At 47.0% G+C, this 18,102-nt stretch overlaps 1 protein-coding gene across 2 annotated transcripts in view; it reads right to left on the reverse strand.

The window, feature by feature from the left end:
* The window catches only part of PTDSS2 (phosphatidylserine synthase 2), a 160,163-nt gene extending 142,754 nt beyond the window's left edge, over positions 1–17,409 (reverse strand). Inside the window, exon 1 of one of the 2 annotated variants that reach the window (XM_068119443.2) lies at positions 17,091–17,409. In XM_068119443.2, coding sequence (XP_067975544.1) covers positions 17,091–17,251 — 161 coding nt within the window. In that variant the 5' untranslated portion in view covers positions 17,252–17,409. The remainder of the gene's footprint in view (positions 1–17,090) is intronic. The other variant, XM_068119451.2, reaches the window with a different exon arrangement.
* Between the last annotated feature and the right edge of the window lie 693 nt (positions 17,410–18,102).

Raw genomic sequence — 18,102 nt, forward strand, 5'->3', positions numbered from 1 at the left:
ACGACTGTCATCAAACGAAAAAGTAATATATCTTAACGGAAAAGCAAAAGCGAATTTTTAATATATATCGACACATTGCCGTCGGTGTCATGTTGGGCGGTGTATGATACACCATGACGCGATTTTTAAAAATATATCTCTGCATTTTCCCGCGTGTGTGGAATGTTCTCAATTATTGCTGACACCGAGTCTAAAAGTAAAACCATCGATAAAAATGAAATCATATGGTGAGTTAGATTGGAGATAAAGGCGTGAGAGAGACTCAATGGCCTTGAAGTTACAGGCGTTTGAGAATTCATTTCGTTCTATAAACGGCAAGTTTCATTGTATTTTCTTCCCGTTTTTTTTCAACCGAGTCTAAAACAATGTTAGCGACTGTGAAAAATGAAATGATATATCGAATTTGATTTGAAATAAAACGGAGAGAGCAAGACACCACGGGCCTACAAAACAGGCCTCAAAGCTATGCGAGTTAATAAAATGGTGGATATTTGTTTATAATTATATGAAGCCACTCCCAGAATGGGTGGAGCTATGGGTGGAGCAACTCTGCAAGCCGAGTAAGCCACACCCCGGACAGACACCCAACAGAATCATCTACGGCTATTATAATATAGAGATATCATGAAACATTTACATTTTGTAGTCCATTGCATCTATCTATAATTCCAGTAATCTCTGTGTGTGTGTTTGTCTGTGTGTATGTCTGTGACCGCTGTTTCTCGACAACCACGGGTCCGATATACTTTAACCTTGCCAGGTATATTGCTGGGGACCTGAGGATGTGCCTTTTCAAGGTTTCATATTAATCGGAGAAGTAGTTACCGAGCTATGTCCAAAAAACGATTCAACCAATCAGAGAGCAGCGAGCTATCACGTGTGCCGAACGTGCCGAACAGACTCTGCCTCGGACGGCACATTTGAGAGCGTATTCATTTATTTCACGTTGGCAAACTATGTTGCCGCTATGTTGGCGTTAAACTATGTTTTAAAACTAATTAAAACTAATTTGCGATTCTTTCGCTTTCCTGCGCGTTTGTGCACGCTATGGCGATTTCTTTACCAAACTCCGCAAGCCGTTCACTTTGGACCAAACCATTTCATGTAAATAGAGGGGGGGGATTGTCACCGTACTCGCAAGCCGTTCGCTTTGGACCAAACCATTTCATGTAAATAGAGGGGGGGGATTGTCACCGTACTCGCAAGCCGTTCGCTTTGGACCAAACCATTTCATGTAAATAGAGGGGGGGGATTGTCACCGTACTCGCAAGCCGTTCGCTTTGGCTTTGCGAATGAACCAAACCATTTCATGTAAATAGAGGGGGGGATATAATTTTAGATATATATATAGTACGGGCATGCCCTAGTAATTTAAATAAACATAAATGCAAATTTCCCATGTGGAAAAAGTAAGAACACCCCGACATTTATCACTACTTCAAATACCTAAAATTAGAATCAGATGCACCAGCTCAGGTGCAAATGATTAGAACATCGTTAGAGAGGATCTTGGAGGAACCTGTCTTATTTTTAAACCTCAGACATTTAGTTTGCTTTTTTTTTTTCTTTTTTTTTTTTTTTTTTTTGTATACAAGATCGAGGCTCGTGAAAGAGCGAACATTAATCACACAGAAAGACAAACCGATACATAAAACATATAACATAGGGAGCGGTAGACAAGATGGGGAGAGAGGGGGAAGGACACAAACACAACATTTGAGAGCAGGGACCGAGAGACATGGAGACATTGAGAGATCTGAGAGAGGGCGAGGGCTTTGGGGGGGGGGGGCGTGGGAAGGGGGCAGTGGGAGAGGTATAAAACATATGGACACTGCCAGGACTTCCAGGAAAGAAGTTGGAATTTCAAACAAGGTGGATCTGGGGTGAATTAGCGGGCGTAGAAAAGATCAAGGTTTTGGATGGGGGAAGAAAGGAGATGGTGGTGAACAGCTGTTTTAAAGACCTGGAGGGAGGAGTGGGATTGAAGGGAGTGAGGGAGTTTGTTCCAGAGGCGGGAGAAAAGAGGAATGAAAGAGTGAAGGTGAGCGGAGAGCCGAGATTTCGGCAGTTTAACCATCAGAGGGTTGCTGGCAGATCTTGTGCGACCTGTAGGAATATTTGGGGGACAGAGCACAGAGAGAGCTGGGGGTGCAAGGCCGGAGAGGAGTCGGTAGAAGACAGAAAGACCACCTACCTGCCTGCGGTGAGTGAGTGAAAGGCCCTCAGAGATAGCTTCATCGCGGGAGATTCCAATAATTCTGAAAGCTTTGGTTTCAACAGCGTGAAGCCGAGCTAGGTGTGAGGCAGGAGCACCGGCCCATAGGGGAGAACAGTATTCCATTGAGCTGCGGATGAAAGCCTTGTATGTGGTGAGGAGCTCAGGTGTGCCGAGGAAGGACTTCGCACGACGGAGGATGCCCAGTCGGCGACTGGCTTTGGAGGCCAGCTTGGAAATGTGGTTTTCCCAAGAAAGATCATGGCAGATAGTGAGACCCAAAATCTTGAGCGACAGAACTTCTTGGAGAGGATTGTTGAGAAAGTAGATGGGAGGGTTGTCCAGTCGATCTTTTCGGAGAGACATAGTAAGAGTGTGAGATTTGTCAGGATTGAAAGACATGTTCCACTTGTTTGACCAGTCTGTGATTTTGTCCAGGTCTTCAGAGAGTGAGGAGGCAGCAGACTGCCTATCTGAGGGAAGAGGAATGGAGCGGCAGAGAGTGGAGTCATCAGCAAAGAGATAGAGAGGATTTTCGAGAGAGTCAGAGAGATCATTGATGAAGACCAGAAAAAGCACGGGGCCCAGAACACTGCCTTGGGGAACTCCAGCCTGAACAGGAAGAGGAGATGAGAGAAACCCATTCAGGGCCACACGTTGACGACGACTAGAGAGGAAGTCCGCCAGCCATGCGTGGAGATTTCCATGGATACCAAAGGAGGAGAGTTTGGTGAGCAGAGCGGGGTGCCAGACCGTGTCGAAGGCACGTGATATGTCGAGGGAGACAGCTCTAATTTCCTGTTTGGCATTGAGGACCTCCATCCATTGTTGAGACAGCAGAAGCAGCATGTCCAGAGTAGAGTGACCTGGTCTGAAACCAAATTGATGATCAGAGATCAAGCCATTGGAGAAGAGGAAAGATTTCATATCAGAAGCAATGATGGATTCCATGACTTTGCTGATAATTGGGAGAAGGCTGATTGGTCTGTAGTTGCTAGGATCTGTTTTTGCACCTTTTTTGTGCAAAGCGGTGATGTTGGCTGATTTCCAAGCAGATGGCAGTTGACCTTGAGCAAAAGAGAGGGTGAAGAGAACAGAGAGAGGGTGAGATAGAGCAGCAGAGCAGGATTTTAGGACCCGTGGGCTGATGCCGTCGGGTCCAGTTGCAGAATCAGAGTCGAGGGTTGACAGAAACTTTTCCACCTTGTCAGGAGGAAAGGACACGGAGTCCAGGAGCAGCAGGGTACGACTGGGTATGGTGGGTACAGAGAGGGATGGGTTTGGGACACAAGATTTAGAGGCAAACACAGAGTTGAGGCATTCAGCTTTTTCACGTGCGGAGTCAGCTGTGTAGCCGTTTGAGGTAAGGGAGGGGATGGAGGGGGAACAAACACCAGAAACGGATTTGACCAGACGCCACCAGGATTTGGAAGAGGGAGACAGATAAGAGAGTTCGGTCTTGAGAACGGAGAGATATTGTTTCCTGGCTCTCCTGAGGGTGGACACACACTTGTTTCAGGCTTTGTGAAAGGAAATGAGATTTCCTTCCGTTGGATTTGCTTTCCAGGAGACGAAGGCAAGTTGTTTCTGGGCAACAGCCTCACCACAAGATTCCGTGTACCATGGACGGGAGGAAGGGTATGACAACTGAAGACGAGATGGGATAAATCTGTGCATGAGAGAGAGCAATTTACTTTGGAAGAATTCCCAGGATGAGTTGATGTCAGAGGTGGTAGAGATGGGAGACCAGTCCAGATGATTGATGGCTGCTTGAAGACCGTGCCAGTTGGCCTGAGTGAAATGCCAGACTCGTCTACGCTGAGCAGGCTCCCTGAGGATGGTCAGAGAGATGTCCACTTTAACAAGGACATGATCAGATGATCCGATCGGAGCAGAAGAAGAGCAGCAGACATTTTCAGGGAAGTTAGTCATAACCAAGTCCAGAAGAGAAGATGTTCCGTTGACTGAGATCCGGGTCGGGAAATTGACAGATTGTGTCAGTCCCAGTGAGTCGCAGAAGTCCTTTGCTGAGGAGCCATGGCTGGTGAGAGAGGTACCCACACCCAGCCAACTGGCATGATGACAGTTGAAATCACCACATATGAGGAAGAGAGAGTTGGGATGAGTAGATAGAAGTTGGTCCATATCATCAGACAGCGAGATGTAGATGGAGTCATCACTGTTTGGTGGACGGTACAACACACATATGAACAAGAGGTGGGAGCGAAGGGGAAGCCGTAGCCAGAGGTATTCCTGGGGGTGAGGTGGAGAGAGTGCAGTGCAGGGCGAGTGAGGAAGAGAGTTTTTGATAAAGATAGCAACCCCGCCTCCAGGACGAGGCTCAGGTCTATCATACCGGAGGAGGGAGTAGCCCGGGAGAGATACTATGGAATCAGAGACATCATAAAGGAGGAAAGTTTCTGTTAAGCAGATCACGTCTGGTTTGACAGAAGCAACCTGTATGGAGAGATCAGTTAAGTTTGAACGAAGGCCCCGGATGTTTGAGGTCCATACCGTTAATGAAGAGGAAGGGGGAGCATCAGATACAGAACAGGGGGGAGGAGGGGTAGGGTAAGATGTGGAAGAGGTGGAAGAGGTAGGGAGAGCTGTTGAAGGTGTGTCAGAGATTTCAGAATAGCTCGGAGAAAGGGAAGGATGGGGCGGACAAAAGGTTTGATGGTGATTGGGTGAGCCACAATGAGGTGTTATTTGAGGAGGGGGAAGAGCGAGGCAGAAGGTTGGGGGAGATGGAGGTGAGAGTTTGAAGGGGGAAGAAGCGGGGAGGACACTTTGAGGAGGGGGAGTGAGCGGGGGGAAATTGAGAAGCAATGAGGGTGGGGAGATTTGAAGGGGAGGGGTGAGGGGGGAGTTTGGGAGGGAAGGGACAAGGGGAGGGATTTGAAAGGGATGGGATATGGGGGAGATTTGGAGGGGAGGGGTGAGGCAGGAGTCTAGGAGGGGAGGGGCGAGGGGGCGTCTTGGCGGGGAGGGGTGAGGGGGTAGTTTAGGAGGGAGGGGGCAAGGGGGGAGATTTGAAAGGGATGGGTGATGGGGAAGATTTGGAGGGGAGGGGTGATGGGGAAGATTTGGAGGGGAGGGGTTATGGGGAAGATTTGGAGGGGAGGGGTGAGATTGGATTTTTGAAAGTGTACGATTTATGGGAAACGAACATTTATTGCAAAATGAGTTTCTTGTGATCTTCGAGTTAAAAATACGTTTAAGGACGCTGGATGGAGGATGGAGTGCAGGAGAGTTTAGGGAATGTAGAAAAAAGGCACTATAGGAGATGGATATTTTTTTTGGGATGAATTGATTTGGTGAGCAAGTCGAAAGCAGCCTTTTAAAGAAGAAGAAAAAGGTGTTATAAAATATGACGGAATACATAACTTGAGGGGAAAGTGTAAACATTGAAGGTTAATGAGTGAAAACTATCTGGGGAAATGGGGGAGAAACACGTGGTCGAAGAACGAAACAACGAATAAGAATGAATAAACGAATGAGAACAGAGAAGGAAATGTTTTTTTTTTTTTTTTTTTTTTTTTTTGAGTTGAGATTTACACAAGGAAGTAGGCTATGGGTGAAAAGACTGGGAATACAGAGAACGAAAGTTATTGGATCACAAACGACGGACCACTGAGAGAAAAACAAAGCCTCAAGGTTGTACAGTGCACACTGTACAAGGCCTTGCTCGCGACACGGCAAACAGACGATCAATTTATGAAAGATAAACGCCGAGAAACAACCAAAGTTGCACACAATAACTTCACACACCGAAAGATAAATACAGTTTCGACAAAATACAATTGTGAACAGACTTAACTTCGAAAAACGTGGAGACCGTGTGGAGCTTCGAAAATCCCTGCCGCCGTCTCCAAGATCTCGCGAGATCTCTGCTGTTGAAGTGTGCGGCATCATCATGCCTAGATCAAAAGAGGTCTCTGAGGCCTTCAGAAAGAAGGTTATAGATCCCTACGAGTCTGGGAAGGGATTTAAAAAGATCTCCAAACAATTTGAAATCAATCATTCGACTGTCCGGAAGATCATCTACAAGTGGAGAAGATTCCAAACAACTGCCAACTTGTTCAGGCCAGGCCGCCCCAGCAAGTTCAGCCCGAGAGCAGACCGCAAGATGCTGAAAGAAGTCTCTAAGAACCGCAGAATGTCATCACGGGACCTACAGGTAGCTCTTGCCACTGTTGATGTCAAAGTGCACGAGTCTACCATTAGAAAGAGGCTGCACAAATTTGATCTACATGGGAGATGTGCCAGGAGGAAACCTTGGCTGTCCAGAAAGAACATCAGGGCAAGATTAAAGTTTGCCAATGAACACCTAGGCAAAGACCGGCACTTCTGGAACAATGTGCTCTGGACAGATGAGTCAAAGGAAGAGCTATTTGGCCACAGTACCAGAAGACATGTTTGGCGAAAACCAAAGACAGCATTTGAACATAAGAATCTGATACCAACTGTAAAGCATGGTGGTGGAAATATTATGGTTTGGGGCAGCTTTGCTGCATCAGGGCCTGGGCAGCTCACCATCATAGAATCCACTATGAATTCTTCATTGTACCAGAGGGTGCTTGAGGATAATGTGAGGCCATCTGTTGGAAAGTTGAAGCTCAACCGAAGGTGGACCTTGCAACATGACAATGACCCTAAACATACCAATAAAATCCACCAAGGAATGGCTGAAAAGAAAGAAATGGAGGGTTCTGGAATGGCCAAGTCAAAGCGCGGATCAAAATCCCATCGAGATGTTGTGGGGGGATTTGAAACGAGCTCTGCATGCAATTGTGCATGCTGTGCAACAATGTTTTGGTGAATAAATTATTGCAAAGTCAATTTCCATTGTTTTTTGTTCAATTAGATCACCTTTATCTCTAGATACTGTTCAAATGAAGATCAAATATTGATATGTCCACATATGTTAAAAAGATTTTAAAAAACATTTCATGGGGTGTACTTACTTTTTCCACATGCGAAATTTGCATTTATTTAAATTATACAATGGACTACAAAATGTAAATGTTTCGTGATATTTGTTATATTATATCACCTTTATCTATCAATATTGTTGAAATGAAGATCAAATAGCTGTTTGTTGAAAAAGTCAAAAGTTTACATGGGGTGTACTTACCTTTTCATGTGACTGTGTGTGTAGATATATATATATATATGTATATATAATGGTATCTGTAATCTGGTTCTCCAACCTAATGAGCGGACAACATGACGTCATCGCCATGCACGTCCGCCTTGCCTGCAAAGTTCCAGAGGAACCATCTAGCAGTGCGTCATTACGGATTATAAATACAGATACTGTCACAAGTGCATGCAAAACTCACAGTTACCGACCTGGTTTCGCCCTTGTTGGGGCTTCATCAGGGCAACGCAGTGAGGCTTTCCATACACTTGTAACTCTGTGACCCTTTCGGTTTTTATATCAGTCACTATGCGACCTTCATATCATCAGTGGAGAACCGCCAGCAAGGTGTCCCATACAGCTGCTGCTGCACCTTGCTGGGAGCGATACGCACCGCCTGCCACACGGTGACGTTATCTCTGGTATCCACTCATCATATGGAGTCGACCTGGTTGCGGTTGGGAGTTACTAATAATGGTATCTGTAATCTGGTTCTCCAACCTAATGAGCGGACAACATGACGTCATCGCCATGCACGTCCGCCTTGCCTGCAAAGTTCCAGAGGAACCATCTAGCAGTGCGTCATTACGGATTATAAATACAGAGCATGTATATTATTAGTAACTCCCAACCGCAACCAGGTCGACTCCATATGATGAGTGGATACCAGAGATAACGTCACCGCGTGGCAGGCGGTGTGTATCGCTCCCAGCAAGGTGCAGCAGCAGCTGTATGGGACACCTTGCTGGCGGTTCTCCACTGATGATATGAAGGTCGCATAGTGACTGATATGTACATATGTATATGTATGTGTGTATATATTGTTGCGAATATGGAATTTGGCCTCCATATCCGCTTGTAAATATTCCCCTATTTTCTCCAATACTCCCCAACTTTCCCCAATCCCCCATTCCCTAGTCCCATTGCATGTAAATAACAATCAGTAGAGCCGACCTGCCCCTTATTCCCCCATTAAATGTCGTGCCCAGGTCCACCGCACCACACGTAGACAACTTTCGGACATCTTCCTAGTTATTCTTATTCTATGTCAGTTAAGGCCTCGTCTCCATTAATTATGACTCTTCGTTGCACCAGAATGTGATTATATGGCATCAGTAGTGAGTTTAGGACCTTTCCCATACCTCCTTCCATCTTCTTCCCCAACAATTACAACAACAACAGAGGAGATGGCGGCGGAGCGGGGGAGGATGCGTCCTCACACCGGCTCGATTAGCGCCATTGACCACGCGCTCCACGGGGTTACCACGGAGGGGCTGGCTGTCAGCTCCTCCTCAAGGGCGGAGCCTGGTAACCCCCCGCACCCAATCAGAAGGGCGGACCGATTCCATCTGGGGCGGCGCTAGCGAGCCGAGGGCGTGTCACTCCCCGCCGGATATACGCGGCCACGTAGCGGACGTGACGACAGATGCGCCCCCAGCTGGAGAAAGAACGTTGCCTTGCCTACGACCGCTGAGAGGAAGAGAACCCGCCTGTGAAAGAAAGTTACCACCTCGAGCGCTGTGCAACCTTCCGCATCTTTGGACCGGACCGGACCGTACTGTACCCTGCCCCGAGCCCAGGAGGACCTGGAGCCATCGATACCCGCTTTCCTGCCATCAACCCCCGTGTGAGTCAGCCGTTGTCCCGTTTGTCTGTCGTCTGTCCGGGGTTAATATAAGAGTGTGTCTAAGTGCCTGTCTTTCTGTGATTATACCTCTAGCCCCTGTAATCTGACCTTTCCGTACGAATATAATCTCCTCCGGAGGTCTTGAGAATTGAAACATTGGTGTCGTATTGTGTTATTGTAATCCAGCCGGGTGTCTTCTTTTTCTTATTGAGCCAGCATCGCGCGACTAGTCAACGTTCGGGCACAATCGGGTAACTTGTGCAGACGTGGTCATACCATAAAACTGCTCGGTAAATAACATCCAAGCCACGTCTGTAACAATTGGTGTCGGGAGTGAGATTCGAGGCCCGACCAAATTTTGAAAAAAAAAAAAACGAATAGAGGAAAAAAAAAAATTTGGTCAAAATTTGGAGCGGCCGAAATTTGTTTTGTTTTACAAAACCCGAATTTTGAAAGTCGCGCTATGGCGGATCAAGACGGCTGGGGTCCGGTAGGGGAGAGTGAAGCAGGGTCGGTCCAGGACCAAATTGAGGGACATGAGGGACATGAGGAGAGCGAAACAGCGGGGGTAGCAGACGCGCGAAATGGCGCCTCGCACATAGCTACGGCGGCCGCACCCGCTGCACAAGTGGGAGGGATGGCCCAGATGCAGGTCCTCATGGAGCAATTTATGGCGCAAATGCAGGCGTCCCTCAAACTGCAGAGTAACCAATTGGGGAACCGGATGGATGCTCAGAGTGAGCAAATGAGGGTTGATAGTGGGCGAATGGAGGGCCAAATGGGGGTAATGGGAAACCAAATGGGGGTAATGAGGGACGAAGCGAGGGGTACCAGTGAGGGGTTAGACAAGAAATTTGGGAAGTTAGACGATAATTTTGAGGGGTTAGACAACGGGATAAAAGAAGTGAAAAATGGGTTAATGGGGGTAGAAAATAGAATGGCTGCCCAGGAGAATCAGATAGAGGGAGTGAAAAATGGGTTAGAGGGGTTAGAAAACAGTATGGAAGGCAAATTGAGGGACATGAGGGACCAAGCGGAAAGGGAAGTTAAACAAATGGGGCAGCAGATAGAGGGGGTCAGAATGGGGGTAGAAACCAAACTGGATGCTCACAGGGAGGAAATGGAGCAGATGAGGGTGGCATCTGGGCAGGAGATGCAAGTGATGGGAGAGGAGATCAGAAGAGGAGTGAGTGAGGAGGTCGGAGGAGTGCGCGAGGAGGTGAGGCACTGTGAGGAGCACATGGAGAAGGAGGTGAGAAAGGGGACTGTAAAGTTACAGGGGGGCATAGAGGTCCTGACGCAGGAGGTGGAACAGCTGACGGAGGGACAAAAAGAACTAACGGAGCAGGTTCAAAGGAACACTGCGGTATTAGGAGGGTTAAAAGTGACACAGAAAGAACTAAAAGACGACTTGATAGCGACGAAGAGGGAATGTCAGATGGTACGTGAGGGACTGACAACGAGGTTGGACGAGGTGGTAGAGGTAATGGAGACGAAGGACCGGCAGGTGAGGACGCACATGGAAACGGTCAAGGTAGCCTTAGAGGATGAGCTTGAGGAGACGTACCGGGGAATGAAAGAGGTGAAGCAGAAACTAGAAGAAGTGGAAGAAGGGATGAGCGAAATTAAGAAGCGACGGAGAGGGGATAAGAAAGAAATAAAAGAGGAGATAAAAGAATTGGTCCAAAGTCTGTGTTTGGATCGTGATGATGTGCTCATTAACCGGATGAGGGATTCGCAGGTGATGGAGGAGAAGCGAAGAGGAAGAGGACCCGGTGTAAGTGGTGACCAATATGGTCGTGCGTATGATGCGCCAGGGGATTTAAGAAGCTTGGGGGTCGAGATAGACCCGGGTGTTCGTGAGAGGCCACTGGTGAAGTGTGCGACAGGTCTGGTGTGCGAAAGAGGAGGTGCGCGAGAAAGTCCGACTCTGGGGTGTGTGAGGAAAAAGTGCGTGCCAAGGAGTAGTGAGGGTGCTGGCGAGAGTGAGTCGGTCGTAGCGCGTGTGCGAGGGGGCACATGGAAGCGCGGTGTGGTAAGTGTTGCAGAGGGTGTGACGGGAGAGTGTGCGCGAGAAAGGTGTGTGACAGACAGGTGCATGAGGAAAGAGTGCGCTGTCAGAAGTAAGGAAGAGTGTCCACCTGTGGTGAGTGTTACAGAGGGTGTAACGGGAGAGTGTGCGCGAGAAAGGTGTGTGACGGACAGGTGCACGAGAAAAGAGTGCGCTGTCAAGAGTAAGGGTGAGTGCGCTGTCAAGAATGGAGGTGAGAGTAGTGAGAGTAGTGAGAGTGACAAGGAGAGTGAGTTGGTTGTGACAGGTGAGCGAGGATGTACACCTGGGATGGAAGGATGCACACCTGGAATGGTAGAGCGTGAGTGGGAATGCACGCTGGAGTTGGTGGTGAGGCACGTGGTTGGGTGTGCGAATGAGAGCACACCTGTGATTGTCACAGAGGAGGTGACCGAGGAGGGGGCGCGAAGAGGTGTATTGGTGAGGTGTGCGAGCGACGAATGTGTGCCAAAGTGTTCGGTGGTCAGGTGTGTGACCAAGGCTGTGAGTGGAATGAGGGTACCTGGGTGTGTAAGGAAAGGTACGAGGAGCATGGGCACAGCTGGATGTGTGAGCAAGGAACGGGCTTCGGGGTGTAAGCATGCAGGTGAAGCATCGACATTAAACGGGTTAGAGGTTAGGTCGACTTTTAGCCGAATCGGGCCCTCGGTGCGTGCTGGGCCTCGCTTTGAACGGCCGCGTCCGTGCTCCACCAGGCGGAGCGGGCGGCAGGATAGGAAGGGTCGTCATGGCGACCACTTTTTGGTGAGGCATTCCGGCAGGCCGAGATCGAGCCATGGGATGGCTCCGTGCCGAGATGGTGCGTGGGATCTCGGCCCGGGTAAACCTCCTTCCCTGCACCGAGTGCCGGACGCATCCAGCCGCTGGCACAGAACAACCAGCATTCATGGCTTGGCTTTACGAAGCCGGGCTTTGGACAGGAATTGGCGCACCGAGAGGTATTAGTGAGTCGACTGGGTGATGAGGTTAGTGTTTTGGACCCAAAATTAGAGAAAAACAAAATTTGATGACTGGCAAGGGATTGGCAGTAGTGATTGGCAGATGATGGGTAGTGATTGGCAAATTTTTGATTTATTGAAATTTGATGTGCAAAATTGGTAGTGAGAGACCCCCGATGTGGTGGGATGGCAAATCCACCATCCTTCCCATGTGGGGGCAAATGCGCAATAGTTTATGGGGTGTATGGCAGTGAAAACTAGCCCGGGTGGGTTAGGTTATATTGTAGGGATCTAGAAGAGATTGACATTAGGTAACGTTAAGTTTAGTTAGTGACTGATACCTGTAGTAGGGACGCAGGTAGATTAGTGTGGATGATAATGACGAGGGAGCGCAATAGTTTAAAGGGACGACTGGGAAGCGCAAGTTTCAGAAGGGAGTAGTTAGCTGAGATGATGCCGTGTGTGTGAGGATGGAACAGGTGTGATTGCACAGGTGTGCAATTGGACAGGTGTGTGGAGCAGTGTATGAGTAGTGAGTGTGTGGATCAGCGCGAATGCGCTTGGGGAGAGAAGGGTGCAGGTGGCACCAAGTGTGAGAGCACAGGTGTGCAAGTACAGGTGTGTGGAGAGAGTTGGAGTAAGTGGTACGGAGTGGTGTGCATGGTGCGAAGGTGTGGATGGGGGAAGAGTGGACCCCTTTCACGAGTACCCGGGGCGGGTAGTGTAAGTGTTAGGTAGAGGGTACAGGTAAATTGTGGTTGGATATTGGCATCTGTGGTGCGGTTGCAGAATGGTGTTGTGGATGGGTGCATTAGTGTTGTGGAAATGGCTGGGCGTGTAGCCTGTTAGTGTGTGTAGTTGGTTGGGCACTCCACCACTGTGAGGATGTCGGCCAGGTGAGGCCGCAGGTGGGCTCTGGGAGCCGGTAGAGTTGTGGATGGGGCCCGAGGATCCGGAGGACGGACCCGGGTAGCCCAGTGCCAGAGAGGGCACCGAGTGGGGAGAGAGCCAGAGGGCCTTCCCCAGGTAGTTAGGTTAGGGTGAGGAGCAGGTAAGCTCGGAGGCAACTGCAGTGGTGGAGGTGTGCAGGTGGGTAGACCCACTGGGAGAGGTACACGCCGCAGCCCAGAAATTGTACGAGGGCACCGGGAGATGAATCGGGGGAGTGAGACCCCAAATTGAAGAGCACCACAGTCTGGCCAATGGGAATTGGTTTTTAGAACCAATAGTGTAAGAGGGCCAATGGTTTGGCCGGAGAAAGACCCCGGGTAGTGTAAAGTTGTTAAAGTCATTTAGGAAATAGTTAGGATTGAAGAACCTGTCGCACCATACGCAGCCACTTACCTGTGGTGATGATGATGACTCCACACCTGTGTTTTCTTTGTTTTGTTGCAGGAGATGAATCGCTGTGTGGATTTGTGAGACGCATCACGACGTGGATGAGACATTGGGGTGATTCCATCTCTCCCTCCCTAGGAGGGACTGATGATGAATTGGTAATGGCAAATTTTGATGTTGAGTTGGAGATGGCAAATTATGATGAGAGTTGAAAATGGCAAATTTGATTGGTTAGGAGGGAGAGAAGACGAATTTGGTTTATGGGAGGAACGGGGAAGACAGTAGAGATGTTTGTTGATTTGTAAAGTAGATGTTTATGGGTAGTGTTGTGTTTTGTGGATACAGTAAGGGGTAAGGGAGGGGCCATGTAGGTTACCTGGTGGGGGGGGGGGGCGTACGATAGGAACGTACCTGTCTCACCTGGTTCCCATGTGCCCCCAGTGTGCATCACCTTACATTGCGTGCACTTTTGCGCCCTTACCACCTTACTCACTTGTCTGCTTCTTTTGTCTCCCACCTCCGAGGATCTGGCTTTGGGGTAGAGAGAGAGGAGAGAGAGGTGCTGGCTGCACAGTTGTGGGCCTGCACTTTCGCTGTTTGCTGCCGGGATCGATACACCATATGGACCGCAATGTTTGTGGCCACCCACAATGGACCGCAGTTCGTTTGCGGCCAAGCACCACCCGGGGATGGACCTATGGGTCAACGTGGCACCTATGCCATACAGGTGAACCACTGTTAATTAACACCAAGTGCACCACAAGAAGAGCAAGAGACACCTGCAGGGTTAGGGGTTGTCGAATTTATTTTTATTCCAATGAACAATGGTGACTGCACCGATTGGTGGTGGGGTGGTGCTTTTGATGCTCGGGAAGGGTGCTCTGCACGTTATTAAAGGCCGTCGGCCACAGAGCACTCGTGGGTTGGTGTATCGATGTTGGCAAGCGCGCTCTCTCTATGCATAACATCTGCATGTGTTCCTCCAAAGACAGGTCCTGGATCGTAGTGTAGATATCAGCGTAATCTTGTAAATAATGCTCCCTACCGGCTGTATGTGTAGTTTGCGAATTCTTTCCGGATTCGGTTATCCTGTGGGTGTGTTTCTGTGAGGAGAAGGGTGCAACGTCGCAGGGGGACATATTTACTCATTTGTGAATATCTGTAAAACTGTCGCACTCAGGGTAGAGTTAATAGTAGAGGGAACTACATTGCGTGCCACACTAAAGTAGGTAAAAATTTATCGGGTCGGGACGCCCCGAGGGTAGAAAAGGGTGCAATGTTGCGAATATGGAATTTGGCCTCCATATCCGCTTGTAAATATTCCCCTATTTTCTCCAATACTCCCCAACTTTCCCCAATCCCCCATTCCCTAGTCCCATTGCATGTAAATAACAATCAGTAGAGCCGACCTTCCCCTTATTCCCCCATTAAATGTCGTGCCCAGGTCCACCGCACCACACGTAGACAACTTTCGGACATCTTCCTAGTTATTCTTATTCTATGTCAGTTAAGGCCTCGTCTCCATTAATTATGACTCTTCGTTGCACCAGAATGTGATTATATGGCATCAGTAGTGAGTTTAGGACCTTTCCCATACCTCCTTCCATCTTCTTCCCCAACAATTACAACAACAACAGAGGAGATGGCGGCGGAGCGGGGGAGGATGCGTCCTCACACCGGCTCGATTAGCGCCATTGACCACGCGCTCCACGGGGTTACCACGGAGGGGCTGGCTGTCAGCTCCTCCTCAAGGGCGGAGCCTGGTAACCCCCCGCACCCAATCAGAAGGGCGGACCGATTCCATCTGGGGCGGCGCTAGCGAGCCGAGGGCGTGTCACTCCCCGCCGGATATACGCGGCCACGTAGCGGACGTGACGACAGATGCGCCCCCAGCTGGAGAAAGAACGTTGCCTTGCCTACGACCGCTGAGAGGAAGAGAACCCGCCTGTGAAAGAACGTTACCACCTCGAGCGCTGTGCAACCTTCCGCATCTTTGGACCGGACCGGACCGTACTGTACCCTGCCCCGAGCCCAGGAGGACCTGGAGCCATCGATACCCGCTTTCCTGCCATCAACCCCCGTGTGAGTCAGCCGTTGTCCCGTTTGTCTGTCGTCTGTCCGGGGTTAATATAAGAGTGTGTCTAAGTGCCTGTCTTTCTGTGATTATACCTCTAGCCCCTGTAATCTGACCTTTCCGTACGAATATAATCTCCTCCGGAGGTCTTGAGAATTGAAACATTGGTGTCGTATTGTGTTATTGTAATCCAGCCGGGTGTCTTCTTTTTCTTATTGAGCCAGCATCGCGCGACTAGTCAACGTTCGGGCACAATCGGGTAACTTGTGCAGACGTGGTCATACCATAAAACCGCTCGGTAAATAACATCCAAGCCACGTCTGTAACAATATATATACATACATATATATATATATATATATACATACATATACATACATACATATATATATACATACATATATATATATATACATACATATATATATACATACATATATATATATATACATACATATATATATATATACATACATATATATATATATACATACATATATATATATATACATACATATATATATATATACATACATATATATATATATACATACATATATATATATATACATACATATATATATATACATACATATATATATATATACATACATATATATATATATACATACATATATATATATATACATATATATATATATACATATATATATATATACATATATATACATATATATATATATACATATATATATATATACATATATATATATATACATATATATATATATACATATATATATATATACATATATATATATATATACATATATATATATATATACATATATATATATATACATACATATATATATACACATATATATATATATACATACATATATATATACATACATATATATATACATACATATATATATACATACATATATATATACATACATATTATATATATATATATATATATATATATATATATATATATATATATATATATATATATATATATATATATATATATACATAAAAAGAGAAATGCTAGAAAGAGTTATTGACTTGTCAGAACTTTAAGGTCTTGCATCGAGACGTGCAACGCCACATTGGGGCAGCAGCCTGAAGAAGAAGCCCTCACACCCTCCCACAGTACATTTCACTAAAGTAAAGTCCTCAAACCTCCATTCCCTGCTGATTAGATCTCACAAACCAGTCAGCATTCCCATTGATCAACATGTCTCGCAAAACCTGATACAACTCATGCCACCACAGTACCAATTACACTTCGCTTCATTTGGAATTTCATCTACACCCCTATCCAATCACCCCCAGAACAATACGTCTACCCTTTACCTTCTCATATTAACTCTCTCCTCTTTCACCACTTCCCCCTATTATTATCATCTTCAACCCGACCATGTTGGTTATTCGAGACACACACACACACACACACACACACACACACACACACACACACACACACACACACACACACACACACACACACACACACACACACACACACACACATTCCTACTCCTTTATGTAATATTTCGCCTCTATTCCACACTCTCTTCGACGCTCAAAATAATCGCTTTAATTTTCATCAAATATAATATCCGCACATTTTTCTAAACACGTAATTATTACATAGATAATAGCACAAGCACATTAATCCCCACAAGAAGTGAGCGCGCCCCATTCTCACCAGAAGAACGTGTTTGTTCCATCATCATAAACCTCGCATTCGTCTCGGCGGCTCCTCCTGCTCGGGCTCGCCGGTGCTCGGGATGCAGAGCCATTTTCAGGGACCTGGGACAGGTCGTGTGACCGAAGCGGGAACTCCAACTCGGATCGCCCGGTGTCCATTGTCGCTTGGCAGGACAACTCCTTCCCCTCAAGCTACCCAGCTACGAGCTACGACCCACATCCCCAACCCACCTAGTTAATAAAATGTAAACATCCCGTTTCGCTTATCAACCACCACATTCTCTCACAGATATCGGCTGCAGCCTGCAGCCGAACACAATACAATATTACAAATTACAATTACAAAGCGTGAAAGCGGTAACAAGCACGACGAAAGTTTTCGAATCGCATTAATGTTCACAAATAAATCTCCTCTGCTTACAATAAATAATGCTAATGATGTACTATGGTACTGAAATGCCAGTTATTGTGGAAGGAAACAAAATTTAATGGCAACGAGCAAACAGCGCGCAATGTTCTGGGAATACAATACACCGCTCAAGTATACTCTGCCGGCAGCGTGGTTTCTTTTCAGTTACTGTATATAATTCCTTTTTGATGCTCGTTGAGAAGTTGTCCCGGTGCACTGGCTATATATTAGACAGTTTAATTATAATGTAGAGTACGCCATGCAGTAGCATTTCAAACTTGGCGAGTCTGAGTGTCCAACACGTGGTGCCATCAGGGTTCAAATGTTCTCTGATCTCTTGCATTAATCAAAGCTCTTCATTAACGCATCCCCCGCGTTTTAGTAAAACTTTTAGTTTTAGTAAAACTTTTAGTTAGTAAAACTAAAAGTTAGTAAAAGTTAAAGTAAAAAGTTAAAGTAAAGTAAAAGTAAAAGTTAGTAAGTTAGTTAGTTAGTAAAACTTTTAGTAAAACTTTTACAATCATGAATCACGTGTGTGTGTGTGTGTGTGTGTGTGTGTGTGTGTGTGTGTGTGTGTTCGTCTGCGTGTTTGTTCATGTGT

The sequence above is a fragment of the Myxine glutinosa genome, chromosome 1, assembly GCF_964187855.1.
Source record: "Myxine glutinosa chromosome 1, kmMyxGlut1.1, whole genome shotgun sequence".
NCBI lineage: Eukaryota > Metazoa > Chordata > Myxini > Myxiniformes > Myxinidae > Myxine > Myxine glutinosa.